At 39.7% G+C, this 27,669-nt stretch overlaps 1 protein-coding gene across 2 annotated transcripts in view; it reads right to left on the bottom strand.

Moving 5' to 3' along the window:
• Nucleotides 1-27,669, bottom strand: part of MUSK (muscle associated receptor tyrosine kinase) — a 93,241-nt gene that overhangs the window by 27,428 nt on the left and 38,144 nt on the right. For both annotated transcript variants that reach the window (XM_069575457.1, XM_069575456.1), the window contains exons 6-7: nt 12,610-12,734; nt 6,500-6,659 (exon numbers count right to left, since the gene is read on the bottom strand). In XM_069575457.1, the coding sequence (XP_069431558.1) occupies nt 6,500-6,659; nt 12,610-12,734 (285 nt within the window). The remainder of the gene's footprint in view (nt 1-6,499; nt 6,660-12,609; nt 12,735-27,669) is intronic.

The raw sequence follows: 27,669 nt of genomic DNA on the forward strand, positions 1-27,669 counted from the left end.
GCATGGAAGAGTTGGGGGACAATGAAGGATGATCTTTATTTTTGTTGTTGTTGTTTTCTTTCAAACACTAGAAATATCATTAGACATAATCCTGAGCCCTAGAACAGATTTTTCCATTTCCAGTTTTCCTGCTGGGATAAGTAAATAAACAGATGGAGTAAAAGCTTCAAAGTGAAACCCAGAGAATGTGACAAAAAGTACCGTTGACTGCAAAACATCAGGGGAGGATGGGGTGGCTGAAAAGGGAGAAAGGAGAGTTTGCGGTAAGGAAGCATTGCCAGAGTGTCAAGGGGAAGCATCAGGCTCTGGACCTCAGAGGCTAATGGAGAAAAGAAAGAAAGAAAGTGAAGTAACTCAGTCGTGTCCGACTCTTTGAGACCCCATAGAGTGTAGCCTACCAGGGTCCTCTGTCCATGGGATTTTCCAGGCAAGAATACTAGATGGGTTGCATTTTCCTTCTCCAAGGGATCTTCCCAACCCAGGGATTGAACCCGGGCCTCCCTCACTGAGGGTAACGCTTTACCATCTGAGCCACCAGGGAAGCACTAATGAGGCTAATGGAGAGAGATGCCAAAAACAGAAACGGAGAAAGCAGAAGTCATGACTGAGCCCTGAGAGATGTGGGAAGCATAAGACCATGCTTTGACGTAATTCTGAATTAATGTGGTTCTGTGCATCCCTTTTACACCACAGCGGCCTACTTTCCTGGAATATTGGTTCCCTATTTCCTGAAATAGGGAGCACCCTAGAGTTGAGCTGTAGTTTCCTAAATAATGACAAGGGGACACTTATGAGGCATCTAGCAACTTTGACTGAAAAGAACAGGTTCAGTTCAGTTCAGTTGCTCAGTCATGTCTGACTCTTTGCAACCCCATGGATGGACTGCAGCATGCCAGGCCTCACTGTCCATCACCAACTCTCGGAGTTTACCAAACTCATGTCCACTGAGTCAGTGATGCCATCCAACCATCTCATCCTCTGTCATCCCCTTATTCTCCTGCCCTCAATCTTTCCCAGCATCAGGGTCCTTTCAAATGAGCTTTTCACATCAGGTGGCCAAAGTATTGGAGTTTCAGCTTCAACATCAGTCCTTCCAATGAACATTCAAGACTGATCTCCTTTAGGATGGACTGGTTGGATCTCCTTGCAGTCCAAGGGACTCTCAAGAGTCTTCTCCAACACCACACTTCAAAAGCATCAATTCTTTGGCGCTCAGCTTTCTTTATAGTCCAACTCTCACATCCATACATGACCACTGGAAAAACCATAGTCTCGACTAGATGGGCTTTTGTTGGCAAAGTAATGTCTCTGCTTTTGAATATACTATCTAGGTTGGTCATAACTTTTCTCCCAAGAAGTAAGCGTCTTTTAATTTCATGCCTGCAGTCACCATCTGCAGTGATTTCGGAGCCCCAAAAAATAAAGTCTGACACTGTTTCCACTGTTTCCCCATCTATTTGCCATGAAGTGATGGGACCGGATGCCATGATCTTAGCTTTCTGAATGTGGAGCTTTAAGCCAACTTTTCACTCTTCTCTTTCACTTTCATCAAGAGGCTCTTTAGTTCTTCTTTACTTTCTGCCATAAGGGTGGTGTCATCTGCATATCTGAGGGTATTGATATTTCTCCCAGCAATCTCTATTCCAGCTTGTGCTTCATCCAGTCCAGCGTTTCTCATGATGTACTTTGCATATAAGTTAAATAAGTATGGTGACAATATACATCCTTGACATACTCCTTTTTCTGTTTGGAACCAGTCTATTGTTCCATGTCCAGTTCAAACTGTTACTTCCTGGCCTGCATACAGATTTCTCAAGAGGCAGGTCAGGTGGTCTGGTATTCCCATCTCTTTCAGAATTTTCCACAGTTTATTGTGGTCCACACAGTCAAAGGCTTTTGGCATAGTCAATAAAGCAGAAATAGATGTTTTTTTCTGGAACTTTCTTGCTTTTTCGATGATCCAGCAGATGTTGGCAATTTGATCTCTGGTTCCCCTGTCTTTTCTAAAACCAGCTTGAACATCTGGAATTTCATGGCTCATGTATTGTTGAATCCTAGCTTAGAGAATTTTGAGCATTACTTTACTAGTGTGTGAGAGGAGTACAACTGTGCAGTAGTTTGAGCGTTCTTTGGCATTGCCTTTCTTTGGGATTGGAATGAAAACTGACCTTTTCCAGTCCTGTGGCCACTGCTGAGTTTTCCAAATTCGCTGACATATTGAGTGCAGCACTTTCACAGCATCATCTTTCAGGGTTTGAAACAGCTCCACTGGAATTCCATCACCTCCACTAGCTTTGTTCGTAGTGATGCTTCCTAAGACCCACTTGACTTCACATTCCAGGATGTCTGGCTCTAGATGATTGATCACACCATCGTGATTATCTGGGTTGTGAAGACCTTTTTTTGGTACAATTCTATGTATTCTTGCCACTTCTTAATGTCTTCTGCTTCTGTTAGGTTCCTACCATTTCTGTCCTTTAGCGAGCCCATCTTTGCATGAAATGTTCCCTTAGTATCTCTAATTTTCTTGAAGAGATCTCTAGTCTTTCCCATTCTATTGTTTTCCTCTATTTCTTTGCACTGATCACTGAGGAAGGCTTTCTTATCTCTCCTCGCTATTCTTTGAAATTCTGCATTCAAATGGGTATATCTTTCCCTTTCTCCTTTGATTTTCACTTCTTTTCTTTTCACAGCTATTTGTAAGGCCTCCTCAGACAGCCATTTTGCTTTTTTGCATTTCTTTTACTTGGGGATGGTCTTGATCCCTGCCTCCTATACAATGTCACAAACCTCTGTCTGTAGTTCATCAGGCACTCTGTCTATCAGATCTAGACCCTTAAATATATTTCTCACTTCCACTGTATAATCATAAGGGATTTGATTTAGGTCATACCTGAAATGGTCTAGTGGTTTTCCCTACTTTCTTCGATTTAAGTCTGAGTTTGGCAATAAGGAGTTCTTGATCTGAGCCATAGTCAGCTCCCAGTCTTGTTTTTGCTGACTGTATAGAGCTTCTCCATCTTTGGCTGTGAATAATATAATCAATCTGATTTTGGTGTTGACCATGTGGTGATGTCCTATGAACAGGTTAAGGAGAGAAAAATGACAGGCGTCTCATGGGGTTCACATGTCTTATTCCATCGCATTCATGAGATACCCTTTTTAAATGTGCATGAGGAAATTTTAGGAAAAGTAGAGGAGCTTGAAGTCTCATAGTAAGTGTGATGCAACAGGAAAAACAGATCGGGGATGAACGAATGGGTCTTGTGGCTTTTTATGAATTAGCTGTGTAAGGGAGTGTTATTCAAAAACGGTACCTCATACTTTCCAAACCCATTGACTAAAGTCAAATCATTGCTGGTTTCATTCTACATGAAATTACATAAAGGTGAAATAGGTGAATTAAGGTACACATTTTATAGGTTCCTTTCTCTGGACCAAAGTTCTAGAAGACAGATATATTGATAAATTACACAAAGATAAAGCAGGGGTTTTTCCTACTTAGTTGGGACTCCAGAAACAGAGAATCTTATAAGGGCCCTTTAACCTGACATGAGATCAGCCACATTAGTGCAGAAATGGTAGTATGACACAGTTGGGTAGACAGCAGGACTGAGTTAGTGGTCTAATCTTCTTTGGATTTTTTATAACATGAAAGTGATTCAGAAGTTGCTACAGGCCCCAAGAGGGATAAAGAAGGAGCTGACTTGGAGTTTAGCATGCATGGCATTGCAGAGACAGCCAAGGTGACCAAGGGGCAAAGGTGGCATAACAGACTCTAGAGAGGGAATTGATGAAGGATTTGACCAAGCTGTAGAGGATTGTACTGCTCCAGGAAGAGCCTCAGTGGGGCTGAGCCAGACAGGGAGGTCCTCTGGGTTCCCACCAAGCCAAGAGATGAGCTCACTAGTTCTACAGCTGTAGACTTTACCAAAGACTAGGGTGGTCCAGAGGACACCACTGCATAAATCCAAGACTCCTTCTCTCTTTCCATGTAAGGAAGAGATAGAAGTAGGAAGGAGCGGAAGAGACGTGGCGGGGAATTGATCTTTGAATGCCTGAATAATGACCAGAAATGAAATTAGCATCTTCATATTAGCAACACGTATTTTCTCCTCTAACCAGTGGATGTGTAGGTTAAGCTAGATTAGATCAGTTTATTTTCTTGGATTTGAGTATTCATATGTAATTATTTCTCCCTCTCTCTGCACATACATATATTATCAACATATGGATATAGTTATATAAATATATATTTACTAAACACTGGCTCCTGATCAATTATCAAACAAAACATAAGATAGTGAGACTAGAATCATTCCAAGTAATTTGAAGGCATCAAAAATGTAATCATTTAATTATCTCTTGAACCTTCTCATGTTCTTTTGTTTTATCTGTTATTGTTTGTCCTAGACATTTTCCTTAAAATCTCAGACACATCTAAACTCCTTGTACCACATTCAGACACTTTCAAACCTTATCTTTTCTCACCTGACCTGCCGTCTACCTAATAGGTTGCATGCATCTCTCCTCTTCTCTGTTTACCAGTTGTTGCTGTTGTTGTCCAGAATTTCATAACTTTTCCAGACTCCTAGAATAACCTAACCATGCCATGCCCCCTCATCTTTTGACACCTGACATCTGTTGATTTGATAAAGAATATATCTGACCATATTCACTTGTCTCCTCTAAAAAAATTAAATGACTGCCCATTGATTAAAGAGTCCAGTCAGCCTACTCAGGCATTTCATAATCCAGCTAGATCTCACATTTCAAACCTTTCTTCCTCTCCTCCACCTCATCTCAGTCTCCATCATGACTTGCTATTTTCTGGACTCACTTCAACCTTGTCATCTCTAACTCAAATGGTACCTCTTTTCGAAGGATTCCCTTAAACACTCTTTTTTCCTGCTGTTGTGCTTTGCGCTTCTGCATAGAGCATAGTCTGTGCCGTGATGTCTGTGACTGATAGTCTTCCTTTTTAGATTGAGAGTCCCTGGAAGACTTGGACTCCACTGTTGATGATCCCATTCATGAATTAAGTCTCATCCTTTACCTAATGCAATGGACTGAGCCTAGTGTATTTAATAAATGCACGTAAGAGTGCTTCATAGACAACAAGTGGTATGTGAAGAGTAATCAGTTTATTGTTATTTGTTAAAGTGAGTTGAATTTACTTTTAAGAATCTCACCCTTCTCTGGGAATATGACTTCCCATCAGTGGAAATTCTTGAATAATTGATGTGATATCTCAAGATACAGATATATTCTTGGAGGAGAAGGTGGAAGGAATCTGGTTTTGAAATCTCTTTCCTTCATGGGTATGCCTCAGAGGGCCATCCTTGTCCAATGCTCGCTATGTATTTCTCTGTGTCCTTATTCACCTCATGCTGAAAATCACAAGCATTACTAGAAATTCCTTCATCAGGGAAGATCAAAGAAGTGGCACTGTAATAAGAAATATCAGGCTCTGGGAAACTGGCTCTGGATACAGGTTCTACCAGTGCTTACCTTACATGTGAGGCCAAGCATCTCTCCGCTGACCCTTGGACGGTAGGCATGCTATGAATATTATCATGCCTGGCATTTCCTGATACAGGGATTATTTCCATCTCTAGGAATTCCACAGATGTTCTCAGAAGCCTTTGGGACATGTAAGTTTTAAAAATAAACCTTTATAACTCAACACAAATATTCTAGAAATCCATGTGTCAGCCCTTTTCCTTGAAAATATCTGCAGATCCTGCTATCACTTGCATGAAACAAGAAGGGGAAAAGCCACAAGGTAGATAATATATTTATAAGTAAAAATGCCCTAAAATATAGCCAATTGGAAATTGGCACAAGCATGTTAAATATCTGCCAACTTACTCTTTGAGAGCCTTGGAAAGCTTGATTAACCCTCAGAAAGAAAGAGGAGGAAGAGAAAAAAGAGGAGGGAAAGGAAAGAAAAAGAAAGGGAGGGAAGAAGGAAGAATGCAGGGAAGGAAAGAAGTAGGGAAGGAGGGAGAGAGGGAAGAATAAAAAAAGAAAGGGAAGAAAAGAACATGAAAGAGAAAGATATGGAAAGAAATGAACTCCTGGAAGCTGTTTCATATCACTTAGGCAGGCATTTAAGAATTTAATTTTTGAAGCAATGAATTTCCCCAAATCAATTATTTTGGTCAACCCTTGGAGTTGTCCCTATGGAGGAGGAAATATCCCAAATGGGCCTGGAGTAAGAGATTAAAAAAAAAAAAGAGAGAGAGATGTTCCCTAGTGAAGGATGTTGTGGAATAGTACCAACTCTCTCTTCTCCTCAGTCAGTTCAGTCGCTCAGTCATGTCCAACTCTTGGCGACCCCATGGACTGCAGCACTCTAGGCTTCCCTATCCATCACCAACTCCCAGAGCTTGCTCAAAGTCATGTCCATCGAGTCAGAGATGCCATCAAACCATCTCATCCTCTGTTGTCCCCTTGTCCTCTCCTGAAAGAGTGCAGTTGCAAACAGCCATCCTACCTGCTATACTGATGGTGGCTGCAGCCTTTGCAGTACTGAATTTCTCTCCGTGCTTGTTAGTAGCTATGCACGTGTAGAGTCCTGGCTTGGTGATAAACAGCTGCAGTCTTGAGTCAATTACTCGGTCTTTCACACTTTCTTGAATAGACCCGGAAGAAACCTGGTGGAGTCAGGGGGAAAAAGAAGACAGAATTAGGTCAGTAATTTCTAATATGCTATATAAAGTAGACTGGAAAGAAAAAGGATTAGGATCAAAAGGCATGTGGTAGATTGCGAAAATTGCCAACAACTTTTGTCTCCCAATGCCCATGACCTTACAATGCGACTTTGTTGCTCTTCCTTTCCGAGGTTGCTTCTTTCTTCATGTTTTGAGTCTTGATTGGCTTGTGACAATCAAGCCAATCTGTGTCTTTTCAAAAGACACAGAGACTTGCAAAGTTCTTGCGCACTGTGGCTTGCTTTCTTGTTTCTCTTAGAACCTGTGACCTCCTGTGAACAAGCCAGAGTGGGCCTGATAGAGGATGGCCCACTTATGGGGGCACTTATGGCCCAGTTATCCTCACTGATCCACCTGGCAGCCAATAATAACCCCCAGATATATGAGTAAGGCCATTCTAAACCCACTAGCTCCTAGTCAACCTGCCAATCACAAGATCAGGCAGTCCTAGCCCAAATCAGCAAAACCACCCAGTCGAGCCACGGACTCGTGAGCATTAATAAATGGCTCTTGTTTTAAGTGATCAGGCTGTAGGACATCTGTGGTGTGACAGTAGATAACACAAGCTAGAAAAAAGATACCCTGTGTGTATCTTCCAAGATACGTCTCTATGTCTTAAAGTTAGAGACAGTCAATTATGAGAGGTAATAGAGTTTTGGACTCATTTTCATAATTCTTTTCCAGGTTCCCCCCCTAAATGCACAATAAATAGTGGATGGTTAACAAGAAAGAAAAAAAAAAAAAAGGTTGTGAAGTCAGTCCTGTTTCTGCATCATGTCCCATATCAGAAAATCAAATATCCTTGAAGAGCCAGGCTACCAATGCCGTATTATAGCATATTTGACAGGTTAATGTACCTAAGTGCTCTTTAGTCATCAGCATGCCAGCTCTGAGAAAGACAGCTCCCAGTACATCCTTTTGGGTTGCAGAGTCCCAATTTACATGCTAGTTTGACCCCCAGAGTCTGTGCTTTTAATCTTTATGTTTTCCTGCCTTGCCTAGTCCTAAAACTGAATAGTCATTAGAAAAGAAGAGCAGTAACAACAAAACCTCAAATCAATCATGAACAGAATAAACGTCTGACTTAAATGTCATTGTTAAGGTGGTGACATTTCTTAAACTGGTGATTCTTTCTTCACTGCTTCATTAAGCACTCTACCATTTTTTCCATTTTTTTTTTCATTGTCATTGCTTATCTGAGGGGGAAATTGCTAGTTTGAGAGGCGTGTGAATGGACTGACAATCAGGAATCAGCTAATGGTTTACCTTGAGCAGGAGTAGAAGTACCTTGGTGGCCTTGAAAAAGATCTTTCTGTCTAGTAGTAGAGGATGAAACTAGGAGTAAGAAACTTGGAGCCAAGATATTTTACTGTCCCACCTGAGTGAGGATTCACATTTAGATCAGCAAGGGGGAGGGAAGCCCCGAGGTGAGACCAACTTCCCATGCTTCGGCTGCCAGGTAGCTGGGTCGCCCCTGAAGCAAGCTCTCTCTGTCGCAATTAGGCAGTGAAAGTTTGTCCAGTTAGCTCCTGTCTTTTTATTCTTTATCTTGCACTATGAGTCTCCATTCTTTTAGAAACACTGGTTTATGTGAGCATCAGTTTACCTTAACTGGGGAAACTTCCCAGGTCAGATTAAGTATTGTGGCATTTTCCCCAGATAAGCAGCCTGGACTCTATGAGAAATTGACAAGGCAGAGAAAAAAATATCTTTGAGAGACACACATGCAGCTGGGAATTCGAACCGAATGCATCATTATCATATTTATCAGAGGTGCAAGTTCCTATGGATTTGAGTGTCCCAGTTAGATGGAAAGGACTGAACAATTTGAAACACAATTTGAAAAAATTATTGGGGTATAGTTGATTTACAATGTTGTGTTAGTTTCAGGTGTACAGGAAAGTGATTCTGTTATACATACTCATAGATCCATTTTTTTTCCAGATTCTTTCCCATAAAGGTTATTGCAGAATATTGAGTAGAGTTCCCTGGGCTCTATAGTAGATCTTTGTTGGCGAAATAAAATTGTGGAATCTCCCCAGGTTTTAATACAAAGCAACAATGAGAAAAAAGCTAAAGAGCACAAACCTCTGTCAGTATGTTTTATGCTCTGAGAATATTTTGTTTATAAATATAATCCCTTCCCAGTTTATACATGTGAAATCTGTAGAACAGTTACCTTCCTCCTTTGCAAGTTTGGTGCTGCTTTTAAGAAGTAGATCTGTACTGCCGATGCCTAGGAGACAACTCAGAAATGAGTAATCCCCTAAATGCTGACTAAACTTGCACTATTTTCATGTTCACACCTAAGAAAGTCACTCCTCAAGGTCACTGAAAACATTCTTGGGAGGAAAGAGAAATGAGTTTTAAGTCACCTGACCCCCATCCTCCTGGACATCATCCAGGTGCTGACATACTCCAGCGGGTAGACCATCAAATCCCAAGGCTCACTGCCTGGTGATGATGTGGTTCCTAAGTGCTTTTCCTCCTGTTTCCAGAGGCCTGGCTTGATTCGGTTTGTGACTCATGCACAGCAGGCCTTGTTAGTCATCATTTGAATTTGTTTTTCTTTCTTCATGGAGCAATCTGACCAACAGTTTAGTATTTTTGATGACCTAAAATTCAGAACACCCCTTTGCCCTTCGTTTTGATTATTTGGCCTTTCAGATTTAAAAGCTCAAAAGGATGAGTTCAGATTATGCCTGGGAGCTTTAAGCAAGGTATGCTGAGGCAAAGTGGAGGACTTCATTGAGGTGACTTTATTTGGTATAACAATAAATATGTTTTTCCCCCAAGTCACCCAGGCATACTGACCTGAAAGCACTGGATAAACAGTTCTCTGTTGTGTGTGTAGGGGTGAGACTATGACCTCAGATGAGGCCATCAAACAGGAACTCTATTAAAGAGGCATATTAGTTCACACCTGATAAAATGTATGTAAAAGCCTTCTGAAGGAGACAACATAGGTGGAATACTTTTTACATATCATTAATAATGCTGTTTGGAGAGAATTTATCCCCAGTTATGGATCCTTTAACTTTATCATAATTTGACCTCTAAATGGTATTTGGCTTCTATGACCTTGTCATGCAGCAAATAATCCCAGTTGGCTAGGACTATCTCAGGGAACTTTTAAGATGTGGCCTAGCATGGTCCATGTCTAGGGAGTTGTAATAATGTCTGTTTATGAATCATAGAAAAAGGAACAGGTTGACTGAGAAAATTTCCCATTCTGTTTCTAATCAACATCACCATGAATATTGACCTCTTTCAATCTGGCTGCTGAGATATTCCACATAATATATTCCACTTGCTATATGTAATTATCTTGGGTTTACACAGTAAGAGAAGATGTTTCCGTGGCTCATGTCCTTTAAACCAAAAAAACTGCCTCTTAAAAATATGTATAAAATATAAGTGAGCTTCCCTTTAAGGAAATTCAAAAACCACAATCTTCAATACAGATTTGGCTGTTCATTTTGAAAACTCTTCTAATAAATTAAAATGATTGAACTTTTAACATGTTTTAGGAGTTATAAATATATCTTTTGGACAAAGCAAGAGAGATGTGCAAATTTTTTATTTGAATGCCAAAATAATAGAGTTGGATTTAACTTCAAGTAAATCTGGTTATCAAAATATGAGGATATTTTCTTTTAGAAAAGTAATCTCTGCTGTAGCCATACCAAAGTATTATTTCCAACGTTGTAAAACAAAAGGGATATTACTGCTCACTCTGAGTTCATCTAAGACTACAAATTTTCATGAAAAATGAATGATATCTCCATAGGAAGAAAGCAAAAGAATTTTTTACCACTTTGTGGCAATTTCCTTGCCTCTCTCTTGTTCTTTGGCTGTAAGCATTCAGGGTTTTAGTTTACTGGCATGTTCATATATGGGGATGAAGGCGCATTCACATCTTTTAAAGTACTTATTGTACTTTAGTGTGTTAGTGAAGTTAGTTCACTGCCTTATAGTCAGTTAAAGGGCACAGTTCAAATCCTGTCTTATTCTGTGCCAAATTGCTCCTGGCTCTGCATTTGTCTTAATCCTGCCCACCCAAAATGATCCCAGGTCTGTGGACTCTCCCCTGTTCTCAATAGACTTCTCTGGTTGGCTACTTGTCTGACATTAAATGCCTAAAATTGCCTCCATTTCCTGTGATTTGCATCAACACAGGGCAGTCATCTCAGTTTCTAGTTGGACTTGGATAGTAGCACCAAGAACAAAACTTGGCTGTAAGAGCAAACCCTCTCTGACCATGAGAACTGCAGATGTCCTTTTGCTTTCTTTCTGGAAGAAAGTCACTGTTCATTTATTTTATTCCTTAGAATCTCCCGCAAAGAATCTATTTTGCTTTCTGTGTTTTTGTGAATCACATCTTGAAAGATGAAGTTGGAGTCTCAGTAAGACCAAAACTAACTCAAACCATCTGGCTTTTAAAAATTACTCCTCAACTCCAACAGAGAATAATCATATATCTTCCAGTTCTAAACTCATACAAGCCTTTTAAAGAGTGAGACAAATTAGTAAAGTCGTAGCGTCAGTTCCCAAGTGTTCTTAGGGCATCTCTTTACACTACTTTGAAAGGCTTAAGACAGCTCCTACAGCTTCATGGAAAAGCCACAAAATGTACTGTCAAATAATATTTGATTTGTAAATGATACCTGAAGTTTAATTAGAGAGCTAAAGAAGAACAAGATTGCAAGTTACTTTAACAAGTTTAAGCCAATCAAAGATTGGTAGTAGCCCTTGGTCCCTAGCAGAAACAAACAAAAACTCTCTGGAGAAAAGAACCTTTATCTAGACCTCAAATTAACCTCTGACATTTTTTTATTTTCTCAAAACAATGAACAGGTAGTCAAAGATAACTAGGCACACAAGGAAACGAAACGCAATGAAAGAAAGTCAGCAGTAAAACAGACAACAGAAACAGATCTACAGAGGCATTCCATTCCACCCAAATACAGTCAAATGTATCCATGACCTAAGTAAGCCTGTAGGATCACTAGCCACACTGACCTACTTGCTGTTCCTCTGACATACCAGGTGTACCCTTATCTCAGACACTTTGCCTGGTTGTAATCCCCCTGTTATGTACATAGCCTCCTCCTTCAGCTCTTTGCTTAAATATCTTCATCTTAATAAGGCTTCTCTGACCACTTTATTGAAAACAGAATCTTCCTCCTGAGGTTGTACTTTCTCACTTTCCTGCTTTATTTTTCTCCGTGACATTGGACACTGTTCACACAGACTATAGATTCTACTGTCTGCTTATTTTATTGTTTTGTTTTGTTTTTTTCCCATGTTAGTGTAAGAAACTTGAGGATAGGAAACTTTACTTGTTCTGGGTGAGCCTGTATGTACAATGTCTAGAATAATGCCTGATGCCCAGGAGATACTCAATATTTGTATAGTGAGTAAATGAATGCTTTTATGTAAAGTGCTTGGAACAGGGCCTAGTCATAGCAATCACATACTATATATTAGCTACTATTACCAGTATTAGAAATGAAAATAAAATGTTGCACTGACAGACATGTATTCTAATTGTGGATTGCTTTTCATCAAATTAGGCTCCAGCAGTGGACTAATTCTTCAGCTGATTATTTTTGTGTGGGAAGGAATTATTACCACTTCCCTTTTGCACAAAAGTGTAAAGAATAAATTTGGTTTTATACTATTCCCTATGATATAAGGAAAGAAGTAAACCTATGAGGTTCAGTTTCTAGGCAGTGACTTCTAGAATGAAACTATTGGAAGATTGTGAAAAATGGAGATGCAGGTGAGACCAATGACAGAGATCATGGTAACTCTACAAATATGTGCTCTGCCCTCAAATTCACCACCAGCGGGTCTTCCCCAGACAAGTCCCCATACAGATGGCACTCACAGAATTTCCATTTTCAATCCAGGTGATGGTGGGGACCGGGATGCCTGTGGCTGTACAGCGCAGGGTCACAAAGGAGCCAAAGGTGACATTGTGGGATTCAGGAGCCCGCAGGATTCTGGCAAAAACTGTTAGGAAAAGAGAAGTGGTGAGCGACTCTCCCACTGGGAATGGTCAAGCTGGGGTAGTCTTGAAGAAAAGCAAATCAGATCAGATCTCCTGTGAAGGATCCTCTACATTCCTTCTGTCTTAAGGATAATACCAAATGCTGTGCCCTGGCTTCTCAGCCATTTATGCTGTGACCCCATGCTTCTCACCACTCCAGGACACACCAAGCTGTTCCCAACTTAGATGATGCCCATGTCATCTCTCGGCCTAGAGCATGCTTCCCGTACATCTTGTGGTAGTTTTCTTATATCATCTAAGTCTCCATTTAAGTGATACTTTCAGAGAAAGGCCCTCCTTGACTGCCCAATGTAAAGTCTAACCTTTCTCCCATTCACTTTTCCATCATCCCATTTCATTGTCTTTATAGACCTTAACCACGATCTGAAGTTATTTATTTTTATCTATTGTCTGTCTCCCTGCAATAGATTGTGAGTCGTCAGCAACCAAAAACCTTGCCTGTTTTGTTCAGTACCTAGGAGAGTGCCTACCAAAGTAATAATATTTAGTTGAATTAATGCTTTACATCTTCAACTATATCATGGCAGAATGACAGACAAAATCTGTTAAACTTTTACGAGAGTGAGATGAGCATGCAGGGTCAAAAAGAAAAGGAATATTTTAGACAAAGATGCTCAGGATAATGAGTAATTTTATTCTTTTCTAAGGCTGAATGCCCACTTACAAGATAAGAGGAAGTTCTTTTGATGTGAAAAGAAATTTTACCTTTGATTAAAGAGTGGAAATGAGGTTCAGAATGTACAATAAATTCAAGGATACTTAGAATCACAGAATCACTAATCTTAAGAGAGACTTCAGAAATCAGCTAATTTCTGCTCTTATTAAATAGATGTAGAAATAAAATCCCAGTTAATTTGTTTCCCCAAAGTAATAAAACTAATGGGTGAGAAACCTGAACTCAAGTCTTCTGACTTCAAATCCAGTGTTCTCTAGATCATTATGTAATCTTTTTAATTACCCATTGATTGCAAGTATAAGTATTTTTTTTGCTCTGGCCTTTTGTTTTCTAGGACTTAAGTACAAAACATAATATTAGACTATGAAATTCTCATTAATACAATGCTTTGATGCTTAGTTCTTCTAAACTTATAGAATTTGTGGATTTTGGATTCTAAAGGAAGGTACAGAAGAGACAGTAAATACTAAACAGAAGATGTACAGGACAAAGAAAGATCAAATTCAACTGTATTAAAAGTTGGTCTGATTTTTTAATAGCTCTTTAGAAGGGTTGTATAATTCAAAGAGATACAGGAGGGCATAATTTGTTTGACACTTGTATGCTTTTTGCAGGTTCTGATTTCAGATTTGCCTGCTCAGATTAACTCGCTTTCCTGTCTTTTGATATGGAGGACTCTATGAGATGAAATCTGAAAGAGCATGCTAGAAATACAAACATTGAACCCAAAAAGCCAGGAGAAAGAGAAAGCAAGGAAGGCGCCAACCTCATTGCAAAAGTGCCAACTTTGGCACCTTCCATTCGAAGGTGCCAACTTCAATCAAAAAATAAAAAAGAGTGGATTTACTGTTTAAAATGAAGCTGAATCTTTCCCTTGTGCCCCACGTAAAAATGAAATTGAACCTGATTTTAAGTACAGGAGTCTAATTACCAATATACAAAAGAATAGAGGGTTGAGGAACATGTCATACAACATTATGAGAGGACTTCCCTGGTGGTTCAGTGGTTAGGACTTGGTATTCCCAATACAGGGGGCACAGATTCCATCCCTGGTCGAGGAGGATCCTGCAAATCACATGCCATGTGATACAACCATAAATAAATAAAGTAAATAGAAAGAGTATTTAGTTCTCTTAAAAAAGCCATGATGAAGATACAATTCAGTCATATCCCAAATATGGACAGTTGAACAGGGCAAGATATTCTGTTTCCCCCCAAAACAAATAACACTGGAGAGGAAAAAAAAGAAAATGAGGGGACTATTATAGATTGAGAAAGATTTAAGAGGCATAGCCCCGAGTGTAATGTGTGGATTCTTGTTTGGATTCTAATTCAACAGATCAGATATAAAAAGACATTTTAGAGACAACCGGATAAAAATTGCATAATCCCAGTAGTAAATGGTATTAAGAAATGAGTGCTAATTGGGGATGGATGGTAATGTGACTGTGTTAAAAGTCCTTAAAGTACACGTGTACTGATTGAATTTATATCTGAGATTTGCTTTAAAGCAAACTAGCAGCCATAAAATGGTACTTGGTTAGATAAAATGCTAGACTATTGACCACTGTTGCTGTTGGATAATGGTACTGTGAGAGTTTACTATATTACTGTGTCTACTTTTTTTACAAGATTAGAAAGATTTTAACATTAAAATTTTTTTTAAGCTGCAGTGGAGCCTGCCCCACAGCTCCAGAGAAACATGTCAGGGGACACATACTTCTTCTGCCACTGAAATAGTTAAGTTACTAGAAAACCTAAAACCTGAAGAAGGGTAGAGTTCTGAGGAGAAACACTGGACACAGATCTCAGTCCTGAGAGTTCAGAAGTAACTGCAACAGTTTTTCTTTTTTAATTGGAGGATAATTACTTTACAGTGTTGTGGTGCTCTCTGCCACACATCAACACGAATCAGTTATAATTTTTTATATATATATACCACTCCCTCCTGGGGCTTCCCAAGTGGCTCAGTGGTAAAGAATCCACTTGCCAATGCAGGAGCCAGTGAGTTCAATCCTTGAATCAGGAAGATTCCCTGGAGGAGGACATGGCAACCCACTCCAGTGTTCTTGCCTGGAAAATGCCATGGACAGAGGAGCTTCACTTCAGTTCAGTTCAGTCACTCAGTCGTGTCCGACTCTGCAACCCCATGAATCACAGCATGCCAGGCCTCCCTGTCCATCACCAGCTCCTGGAGTTCACGCAAACTCATGTGCATTGAGTCGATGATGCCATCCTGCCATCTCATCCTCTGTTGTCCCCTTCTCCTCCTGCCCCCAATCCTTCCCAGCATCAGGGTCTTTTCCAATGAGTCAACTCTTCGCATGAGGTGGCCAAAGTACTGGGGTTTGAGCTTTAGCATCATTCCTTCCAAAGAAATCCCAGGGCTGATCTCCTTCATAATGGACTGGGTGGATCTCCTTGCAGTCCAAGGGACTCTCAAGAGTCTTCTCCAACACCACACTTCAAAAGCATCAATTCTTCAGTGCTCAGCTTTCTTCACAGTCCAACTCTCACATCCATACATGACCACTGGAAAAACCATAGCCTTGACTAGACAGACCTTTGTTGGCAAAGTAATGTCTCTGCTCTTTAATATGCTATCTAGGTTGGTCAGAGCTTTTCTTCCAAGGAGTAAGCGTATTTTAATTTCATGGCTGCAGTCACCATCTTCAGTGATTTTGGAGCCCCCAAAAATAAAGTCTGACACTGTTTCCACTGTTTCCCCATCTATTTCCCATGAAGTGATAGGACTGGATGCCATAATCTTACTTTTCTGAATGTTGAGCTTTAAGCCAGCTTTTGCACTCTCCTCTTTCACTTTCATCAAGAGGCTTTTTAGTTCCTCTTCACTTTCTGCCATAAGGGTGGTGTCATCTACATATCTGAGGTTGTTGATTCCCAGCAATCTTGATTGCAGCTTGTGCTTCTTCCAGCTCAGTGTTTCTCATGATGTAGTCTGCATATAAGTTAAATAAGCAGGGTGACAATATACAGCCTTGACATACTCCTTTTCCTATTTGGAACCAGTCTGTTGTTTCATGTCCAGTTCTCACTGTTGCTTCCTGACCTGCATATAGGTTTCTCAAGAGGCAGGTCAGAGGAGCTTGGCAGACTATAACCCATGGGGTCACAAAGAGTCAGACAAGACTGAGTGACTGAGCACACACATGGTCCCCGCCCTCTTGAGTCTTCCTTCCCCACTGTACCACCCCTCTCAGTTGTCACGGAGCACAGGGCTGGGCTTCCTGTGTTGTGCAGCAGCTTCCTGCTTGCCATCTGTTTTACATGTGATCATGTATGTACGTCAGTGCTACTTTCTCAATCTGTCTTAGCCTCCCCTTCCCCTGCTGTATCCACTAGCCCATTCTCTGTATCTGAGTCTCCATCTCTTTTCTATAAATAGGTTCATCGGTACTATTTTTCTAGATTCCATATATATGAGTTAATATATGATATTTATTTTTCTCTTTCTAACTTACTTCACTCTGTATAACAGGGTCTCGTTTCATCTACCTCACTACAACTGACTCAAATGTGTTTCTTTTTATGGCTGAGTAATATCCAACCAATCCATTCTGAAGAAGATCAGCCCTGGGATTTCTTTGGAAGGAATAATACTAAAGCTGAAGCTCCAGTACTTTGGCCACCTCATGCGAACAGTTGACTCATTGGAAAAGACTTTGATGCTGGGAGGGATTGAGGGCAGGAGGAGAAGGGGACGACTGAGGATGAAATGGCTGGATGGCATCACTGACTTGATGGCCATGAGTCTGAGTGAACTCCAGGAGTTGGTGATGGACAGGGAGGCCTGGCGTGCTGCAATTCATGGGGTCGCAAAGAGTCGGACACGACTGAGCGACTGAACTGACTGAACTGAATATTCTGGTGTGTGTGTGTGTGTGTGTGTGTGTGTGTGTGTACAACTTCTTTATTCATCTGTTGATGGGCACCTAGCTTGCTTACATGCCCTGGCTATTGTAAATAGTGCTGCAGTGAACACTGGAGTACTTGTATCTTTGTATCTTTTTGAATTGTGGTTTTCTCAGGGTATAGGCCCAATAACCACACCAGTTTTAGATCAGAGCTCTGTGGCAGATGATTACAAGTTAAAACAAAATGTAGGCTTGAATTTTTTTTTTTTTTACTGGGTTTCCCTTGTAGCTCAGTTGGTAAAGAATCTGCCTGTGGTGCAGGAGACCCAGGTTTGATTCCTAGGTTGGGAGGAACCCCTGGAGAAGGAAATGGCAACCCACTCCAGTATCCTTGCCTGGAAAATCTCATGGACAGAGGGCTGCAGTCCATGGGGTTGCAAAAAGTTGGGCACGACTTAGCGACTAACTCTAAGGCTTGACATTTTTTATTTTTTTTTACTAGCAGGCAGTATTTACAACCTGAAAAATTCCATAGCAAGAAAAATAGAAGTCATCATGGTGGTCAGTGGGGTTAGTTTCAAGAGCGAGTCACCTGTATATTCTCCCAGGGCCCCATGCTTAGAGGGCCCCATGCTTGGCTTATTTTTCTTCTGCCTATGTCTTTAAAAATTGTAAGTGATTTTTGAATGAAGGGCCCTGTATTGCCGTTTGCAACCAGTCCACAAATTATGGAGCCAGTTCTGAAAGCCTGGTAGTCAGGGCTAAAAATGCTTGCTTAAAATCAGGAGTGAAGGCTGCGCTTCTGCTGGAACTCCAGAAAAACAAGGCTCTAAGGTGAAATGGGAAATTAAAATTTGTAAATATGCTGGATTGGTTTATAGGAAGTGTCAATCAAGACTAGATGACAGAGGCTATACCCACGAGAAGGTCCAAATATCTCAAGAGGACAAGCCAGCTAGGAGGCAGCGTACATTGCCTTCAGAGTGACAAAAGCAGTACTCCATCTGACCACCTGGTTGAGATTTCTCCCAACTTGGTCCTAATTCACAGGCTGTGGACCCCTGGCAACTAATACAGAGTGACGGGCATCTGAACAAGAGTCCACCCAGGGATTCTCTTCCTTTCTGATGTTTTCACAAGAATAATAAAGACTTAGATTGCACAACATAATTGAGTCCACATTTATCATTTGGCTGAAATAGCTCTTGTAGAGCTTAGGGCTATACTTGTGTGTCCAGAATTTTGTGAGTGTGAGACTACTGTGATGATCATTTTATAGGTCCCATTGTCTCTGAGAATCTGGAAAGAAAAAAGGCAGGATCCTTGAGAGGTTAAGAGTAGGATTATTTCAATTCCATGAATTCTGGAAAAGTGTGGCCAGCAGCTCTAAAGATGACGCTAGTCAGTGTACCCTTGAACCTGAGTGAGAAGCTTCTGGCTGAAGATGAGAAGCATAAGAAACTGGAAAAGTATGAAATTTAGATTTTTTTCTGCTTTAATTTTCAAAGGCAATCATTTTCATCTGGGACTTTAAGTTCTTCCTGGAAATTTAGTAATAAGGGAAGGTTTATTTATTTATTTATTTTGTAATTTATGGCTTTTGCTTTTATTTTTGGCTGGCATTACATTATTTGGAATATCATTCAGGCTCATTGCAAAACCTCTGATGACCTATATTGCACAACACAGCTAAGAATTATGTGAGATGGTAAGTGAAACAGTCCATTATCATTCTAGAGGTCAACATAGCCTTGGAGTTCATTTAATTAATGTGCTGCCTTGCCCCATATCAGAAACTTCTGGTCCAGTGAGGCATAGGAGGGTACAGAAAAGATCACTGCTGGCACTGCAAGTGGCTTCATGAATGTAGGGTTGTGTTGACAAGCTGTTGGTCTCCTTCTCCAGAGACAGATATACCCTTGGTTGACCATGGGTTTCATTGTTGAGCCTTGTGGGATAAGAGGAGGGGAAAAGGCCAGGAAGTAAAGGAAAGCTGGTCTCTCCTGTACTCCCACCTTCTTGCCAAAAGATAAAACAGAGTGAAAGTGAAGTCTCTCAGTCACGTCCAACTCTTTGCGACTCTATGGACTGTAGCCTACAAGGCTCCTCCATCCATGAGATTTTCCAAGCAAGAATGCTGGAGTGGGTTGCCATTTCCTTCTCCAAGGGATCTTCCCAACCCTGAGATCCAACCCCGGTCTCCCACATTTCAGTGAGATGCTTTACCATCTGAGCTACCAAGGAAGCCCATGACAGTCGTTCAATCGTGTCTGACTCTTTGAGACCCCATGGACTATATAGTCCATGGAATTCTCCAGGCCAGAATACTGGAGTGGGTAGCCTTTTTCTTCTCCAGGGGATCTTCCTAACCTAGGGATTGAACCCAGGTCTCCCGCATTGCACGTGGATTCTTTACCAGCTGAGCCATGAGGGAAGCCCAAGAATACTGGAGTGGGTAGTCTGTCCCTTCTCCAGCGAATCTTCCCGACCTAGGGGTTGAACCAGGGTCTCCTGCATTGCAGGCGGATTCTTTACCAACTGAGCTATCAGGGAAGCCCATATAAAACAGAAACTCGCCTCTTTTTTCAGTATTGAAGGATAGCTGTCACTTTTCTTCCGAGTTTCCCTCTCTCAAAGAAGATGGCAAACAGCTTTGGGGTTTTGACCCAACTGTCTTCTTCTCATAATGTTTTCTTGGCCCATCACCCTTACACCACATCATAATTTGTTTTGTTTTTTACAGTTTTTTTTTTTTGCTTTTTTTTTTTTTAGTTTTAAAAAAATATTTATTTTTAATTGATTGATGATTGGTTTACAATATTGCTTTGATTTCTGTCATATATCAACATGAGCTAACCATGGGTGTACATATATCCCCTCCCTCTTGAGTCTCCCTCCCACCTCCTGCCCATTCCCATCCCTCTAGGTTATTACAGAGCCCCAGTTTGAGTTCCCTGAGATGTATAACACATTCCCCCAAGCTGTCTCTTTACATATGTTAATGTATATGGGTCCATGCTACTCTCTCCATTTATCTCACCCTCTCCGTCTTCTCCCCAACCCTTGTCCATAAGTCTGTTCTCTGTGTCTGCATCTCAATTGCATAATTTCTGTTTTGGCTATCTCTTCTCATGGAATGTAAGCATCAGAAGAGTGGAGCTTGCTTTATTCATTAATACAGGCTGATTGATAGTTAGATAATTGATTGATTGATTCACTGAGCAATCGATCCTGAACCCTGTGTGGTACATGGCGAACACTCAATAGATATTTGTTGCATGACTCAATAAATGAGTGATTCCTCTGATTAGTGATATTGGAAAAAAGGACTTGTCTACGTGATGAATATCTCTATCCTCTTTGGGCCATCTTTCTCCCAGCTATCCAGTGAACAAGAAGGGTATAGGGTTAATGTCCCATAGATAAGTTCCCCAGGTCAGGTTTCTCCATCCTACAACTCCAGGTAAAATGTGGAGGCTGTGGGGAGGAATCGGAAGTTACATGAATCTAATTTTTGGATGAAAGGAGAGAAAGCTTTCTTTTTCAACCTAGCTTTATCAGCAATAAAGCTGATATTTTTATACCCATCAGTATTTGTTACCAGTTCCAAGCAGAAAAGGTAATGGGATGGGGAAAGAAATTTCACCACATTTATCAAACATAAAAAACAAAAAGCCAGTTGCCATTAAAAATTAGTGTCAAACTGCTCCATGGATAACAATACACCTGTAATAATAAAATTAAACACAGTTCAATAATAAACTTCAGCAGTAGCCACAAACTGAAAATTCATTTTAAGTCATCCATTTTAAAAGTAATGTGATAGGTTTCATTTCAAATAAATGTCCCCTGAATATCGCTATTTCACCTTTTCTTTGCATGAAAGACAATATAAAAGTGCTTTGTTACAGAAACAAGCTGTTTAGTAGAAAGGGCATGGAATTACTTGGTCATCTGAAAAATGTTGATAATTGTTTTGATATGGATTTTTAAAGAAAAAATTATTCAACTCTTCTTTCTATAGATAGTCTTATTGTCATCCTCCCATTCACTGTGAGCTGTTTCCCGTTTGCTTTCCTGTGGGCAAGCATATTACTATTCATCTGCAACATGTAAAATAGACCTGGCAATCTATTTATCCTTGGGTTTTCTTTCATGGTGTCTAGTCCTGAGTTTGGGGCTTTATTTTCTCTGGGATAAGTTTACTTTAATAACTTTAGGTTGAGAATCCTGTATTCAAAATGGGACTTAAGCAGCCAGTGATTCCAAGTCCTTTATAACATAGCCATATTGTATTCTCATTTCCTTTATCTCTCTGTCTCTTTTTTTCCTCCCTCCCTCTACCCTGCTCCCTCTTTCTTGTTCCATTTTTCAAAATACTTTCAGCTATATAATAAATTTTGTCATTGGTTGTCATTTTAAGGGGTAATCTGAATTTGTAATAAGGAGATGGAACATTATTCACTCTGAAATTTCACTGGTGGTGTAATGGAAAGCCTAACAGGCAGGGGACCCAAATTAAATCTTGATATTAATAAGCAGTTTGGCTTGAAATGAATTGCCTCTCTTTTCTTGGAAAGGGAGTAGGACCAGAAGAATATTTAAGGCCCTTGTAAATTGTATTTCTGAGCAATTACTTCAAAGGATGTAATGAGCTTGCATGGATTTGCATTTTTTTTCCCATTCCTTTCTTTCTTTCTTATTTTCTAGCCTCTCTTAAAGAGATCTTTTGTTACTTGATTCAAACCAGCACTGAGAAGAGTCAATTGAAAACGAACAAAAACTGGAACTAAAAATAAACAAAAAATCCCTCAGAATCATACAGATGCAGGTGAAATGATTTTATCTAGATTTAGTTATAAGCAGCGTGATGTTTAAATAGGAAAACATCTCAGATACCTTATTTGAAATACTTAGATAAGAAGGGGCTGTTTCAAAGAATACCAGCCTAGGGTTTGTTCCTAAAGCCAAACTGTATTATATGAGAACTTGTGAATTTCATCCAAACTACACAAAAGTTAGAACAGTTTGATTGATTTGGTTTGGTTTGGAGCAGTTATGTAATACTTGTCCACTTGAAGTAATAACAATAAAAATCTCAGCTGGCACCTTGACATTTTTACAAGTCTCCAAAGACTGTAACACCCTCACCTCCTGGCCCCCCACCCCCAAGGCTTTTGGTCAGAGGAACTTTCCATTCTAGTCTGTGTGACATTTATATTCTCAGGCTGATTTATGTCATTTCATTTTGTTTGCATTTTCAGAGTCTAGGATACAGAGTTTATTTCCGTTCATTCAAGGTTTTCTTAATACACATAAATCCTCAATAACTATATTATATATAAAGCAGCCCATCTCATAACACTGTTAAATGCTGAATTAATATTCCCCATACATTGTTTGTTATTTCCTTATAAAATCATGGCACTCAGAGTTGTTTGTAAGGTCAGAGAAATAAACAGTTGAATAGAACCATACGTTTCTAAAAGAAGCAGTGCAGAAAGAAAAAAAAATACCTTTAGTATCTTGCTCAGGTTCACTCTCTTCTATTAATAGGAACAAGACAGACAAACACACAAACAAAAACAACACATCATGAAAAGGAAAATCTTTGAGCACAGAAATGTTACTGTACAAGATGAACTAGGACCTGCTTGTTTCTTATTTCAATAAGAAACAAATGCAATCAAGGGAAACCACTGACCTTTTAAAAGCAAACTATCAAATGACATAAACTTTCAAACTATTGCTTTTAGTCAGGCAGCACCACACAGAAAATGAACTACAGCATACCCAACAACATAGCTCATTCATGCATTTTAATTTCATCGTTGACAACTGCCCTTTCTTTCAAGGCAACAAACTGCCTACTATTCTGATAATAGTAGTGCTGATTGTGTTTCTCCTTGTTAGTATGGCTTCTCCTCTTATGAGGCCCTGCTGTGAAGGCAGTGATGTTGAATCTGGGATCTCAGCTATCATTTCTATGGCAATAGACTCCTGTTGTGGTAAACAGAGGATTAGGGGGTTTCTGCAGAACAGAGCCTACAACCAAGAGAGATTCTCTCCTCTGTATTGATTCCCAGAGGCTGCCCAGAGAGCAGAGAGGAGCTCATCATTATCTTTCAGGGAAAAAGAACAGTAAAGCAAGCTACAAAGAAAAATATAAAAATGTCTAAATTGGGTGTATGGAACTGAGAATTTTTCAGTTTTTAAAAATCCTAGAAAAGAGACATCCACTAAATTAATTGTTCCATAATGTTTAATACAACCAAATCAGAGATTGATCCCACATGAAGTTTTATCTTTCTATTGTGAAGATGTATTTTGTGTCAATTTAGACCTTTTTTTTTAATTGATGTGTAGTTAGAATAGACCTTTCTTTGATTTAGTGATAAGCCAAGTGCAATATTTGTTTATAGTATAAAATAGCTATGCTCTTGTTAATCTGCTTTTAGAAATAAGAATACATTGGTATAGTTCCTTACAGATTATGGGTATTTTCACACACATTGTACATTATCTCATTTAACACTAGCCGTTTCCCTGTGATAATACATACCTGATATTATTAAGCCCATTTTTCAGACAAGGAATTGGAAACTCACAGATTTGCTGCAGATGCAGAGCCAGAAATGCCTCTCCAGCTTTCAGACACAAAGTTTTCTGTTCTACCTAGCATCACAGTGAGAAAGCCTCATTTTTATATTTAATGCCCAATACTCTAAAATTTAGGAGAACTTATTTATAACTTCCCAGTTAGATTGTACTCTTTCTGTCAAGTCCATGACACGTTCTCATTTTATTTTTTAAATATCAAGGTCATATTGGATAAAAATGAGATTTTTCCATACTAAAAACTGGTCCATCTGGACACTAGAAAACTGCAGAGAATCCCTGCTTGGAACAAAGACCTTAATCAGAAGAAATAAGTGAAGGTCCATAGTTAGACCAAATTGGGCCTGAAAAATTATACCTGAATGTCTTTGGGCTGAGCATGTCTTTAGAGTTCCTTATCACAATTGTACTTATTTCCAAGCCTGCGGGGGGTAGGGGTCGGTGGGGGGGGAACAACTGTTTTTTTGGAACCAGCAAAATAACTATGGGTGCCTGAGATGGGCAGGGGACTTAGATGGGAACGTCAAAAATCTGTGTTATTTGACTGCTATATCTCCAAAATTTTGCTCCACTAAAGTTGAAGGGCCTCAGTAGTTTTGAGAACCTTATTTACTCATCTCGTATACTACTCTTTTTAGGGTTCTAGAGGAAGTGCAGGTAAATCCTCAGCCTCCTTGTAATTTTACGCTAATGGTCTTTTACTGGACTGGACTATATTTTGAAGTAGACTCTGCGGGCAATGCTGATTTTTCCTTTGCTGCTTTTCACTTTGTTGTTGTTATTGTTATTATGACTCATTTTGCTTGATTTGTTTGGAATTGGAAGCAGTCAAACGAATGCACCCATTTCCTCCACTGCAGATATATATAACCAATTCAGGGGATCAAAGCAGCTCTAAGATTTGCCGTTTTCCTAAAAGGAAGTCTGGAAGTCCCACCAGGAATTAAACTTTCGTATATCGACTCTCAAAATTTCTTTTTCCACACAAAATTCAAATACGCATCTCATGTGTTGTTGTTCTGGTTGTGTCCGACTCTTTTGTGACCCCATGGACTGTAGCCTGCCAGGCTCCTCTGTCCATGGCATTTCCGAGGCAAGAATATTGGAGTAAGTTGCCATTTCCTTCTCCAGGGGTTCTTCCCAACCCAGGGATAGAATCTGCGTCCCCTGCGCTGCGGGCAGATTCTTTATGTATATAAATATACACATATTTATATACGCTATGTATTAATATGTACACATATGTACACACATTCACACACATGCATACATAGTTGAGGTTACTTTAAGTTAGAAAAATTGCACGCTATTCGAGTTTGCACACAGTCACGCAGTGTATGAGATTATTTGTTATTTCGAGGTCAAACTGTAGTCCTGGTTTTACTGTGTATCCTGCTTGCCTACCCTACCGCCATCCCTCTTGACTTCTGAACCGACTGTTTTACCTCTTAGCAATTTTACATATATTCTGTTTCATGGTCTTTATGTCTACTTAATTGATAAACTCTCTTTTAATCACTTTATGTGTAATGCATCGGTCTTGTCCTCCAACGTGATTTGTAATCTTTGTGGGGTGGAGGAGGGAGCAACAGAGCATGCTTTATTTTTGTTGTGTCATTTCCCCCCCCCCCCAAAGTCTAGCAGAGCCTCTTGTGGAAATACTTTGAAAATAGTGTTGGATAGTCATTCATTTTCCTTCTCTACTTTCTTGGGATTGTTCAGTAGAACATTTAGAATGGAGAGTCTGAGATTTCTCATATTGGAATAATCTGAGATATAATCAACATCCAAGTTAAACAGTATATCCATCATTTTCTTGAATAGTTTGATTTATGGAGAACTTAGTTTTAACCCATTTTAAACAGCTGTGTTTAAAAAACAGGTACATGTATATATCCTGAATCAAACCAAAATCAGTCTCCTTATAATTACTACCCACAAGACCCAGTTCCTACTTCTACCTACTGGGCAGAAATGAAAATAAAATCCATCACATGTTTTCATTTTTCCAACATGCTAACCCCAGTTTACCGTCCCGACTTCTCAATTTTGAACTGCTTAGCTTCCCTTCTTTTCTTAAGTTATCCTCTTATCCGTGGTACCTGAAACTAAAACTAACATACCTAGAGTCTCACAAATTCAGTGAATAGTTAGACTCTTTCTAAATACTCTGCCTCTATGAATACAAATTTGCACAAGTTTTTGTTTGCATTTCATACAATGATGCACTTAGGTCACTGATTCCACTAAAAGTCATGAGTATCCAATACTCATTTTTATGTTTGCTCTTATTAAAGTCTGTCTCCTCAGTTTTGACTGTATATCTGTGTGACTACGACTTGATTCTAAAGAGGTAAATTAAGTTTTTCCTACTCAATTTACTGTATTAGTTGATGGAGAAGAAAGCTGGGGGACGGGGGTGGAATGTCTTGGTATATGGGAGGAGGGAAAGCCATCAAAGTTCTCTAGTGGAGATAAAAGGGATACATTTAGTAAATTAATACAGGTCGCGTAGATCTTACAGAAAGAAAGAAATGAAACCAGAAGAGAAAACAGGTGCACGTGTGAGATGATTTCCATCCTTCTGACTGCAAGAATGAAGAAAGTCAAGGAATAACAGGAATTTGGCTACCTAGAATTGAAGTCTCAATGGAGGGTGAAATAGTACATTATTTGCTTTTTGTAGCATGACATTTATAATTTTCTTCTTGGGCAATATCCTAAGAAAATCTCTGACCATCTGGTACTATAAGAATACCATTTTAGGACTTTTTCTAAGAACATAATCAGAAATTGGGAAATCAAAATAATATTTCCTTTCCGTTGTGTACAGTACCCCTTATGGGAAACCAGGCAGGAGGCTCTGAGTTTGGGTCCTCCCTCTACTGCTTACTAGCTGTTCGATCTGTGCGACGCTGGACTTCAGTGTCTTCTTGCAGAAAATGCAGAACCTGTTAACCCCTAACTTGTAGGATTATGGAGAAGATTAAGTAAAATGATCTGTACAAGGAAGTTAATATAGCAACTGACACATAGCTAGAAAGTATTGAAGGCTGACTTTGAAGCCATCTCCTCTTGCTCTTCCTCCCTCCCTCTTTCCCTCCCTCCTTCCCTCCCTTCCTTCCTGTTTCTATCTCTATGGTGTCTTCCTGACTGACAACAGCTGTTCTTCCAACTAACTTCAAAGGTAGAAGGCTATTTCATCTTATTTTAAATTTCGGTCTTCCTTAGCAGGCAGCGTCCCATATATTGTAGGTATTAAAAGCATGAACTTAAATCCTTTCCTCAATTGTCTGAGAAGAATCACTCTAGAAAGAGAAATTCATTCTTCAGATCCTATTTTAAAACATAGATGCTAATCAATATTAGACTATTTGAATCTATTCTTAAATAGGTTAGATGTCTCATCTAGCATCGTATTTTCAGAATTATGGAGTCGGAGATGCCTGTTAGTAGAGAGCCACCACAGAGAACAAGAAAGATCATTTTAACTTTTAATTTTTTTACTTAAAAGTGGCTCAAGGGTGGTTGAAAAGTAATCATAGTGAGACTCTGGGGTACTTTGTTTCTGAACAGATTCTTCTTTTGTCTTTCAAGCATTAAAAGAAAGCTTGACAATAGTAATGATAAACCTAAGTAAATACCTGATTTTCCTTTCCTGACTTCTTGATGGCTAAAGCAAAGAAACTTGATCCTGGTGTGCTGCCA

This window comes from Ovis canadensis, chromosome 2, assembly GCF_042477335.2.
Source record: "Ovis canadensis isolate MfBH-ARS-UI-01 breed Bighorn chromosome 2, ARS-UI_OviCan_v2, whole genome shotgun sequence".
Taxonomy (NCBI): Eukaryota; Metazoa; Chordata; class Mammalia; order Artiodactyla; family Bovidae; genus Ovis; species Ovis canadensis.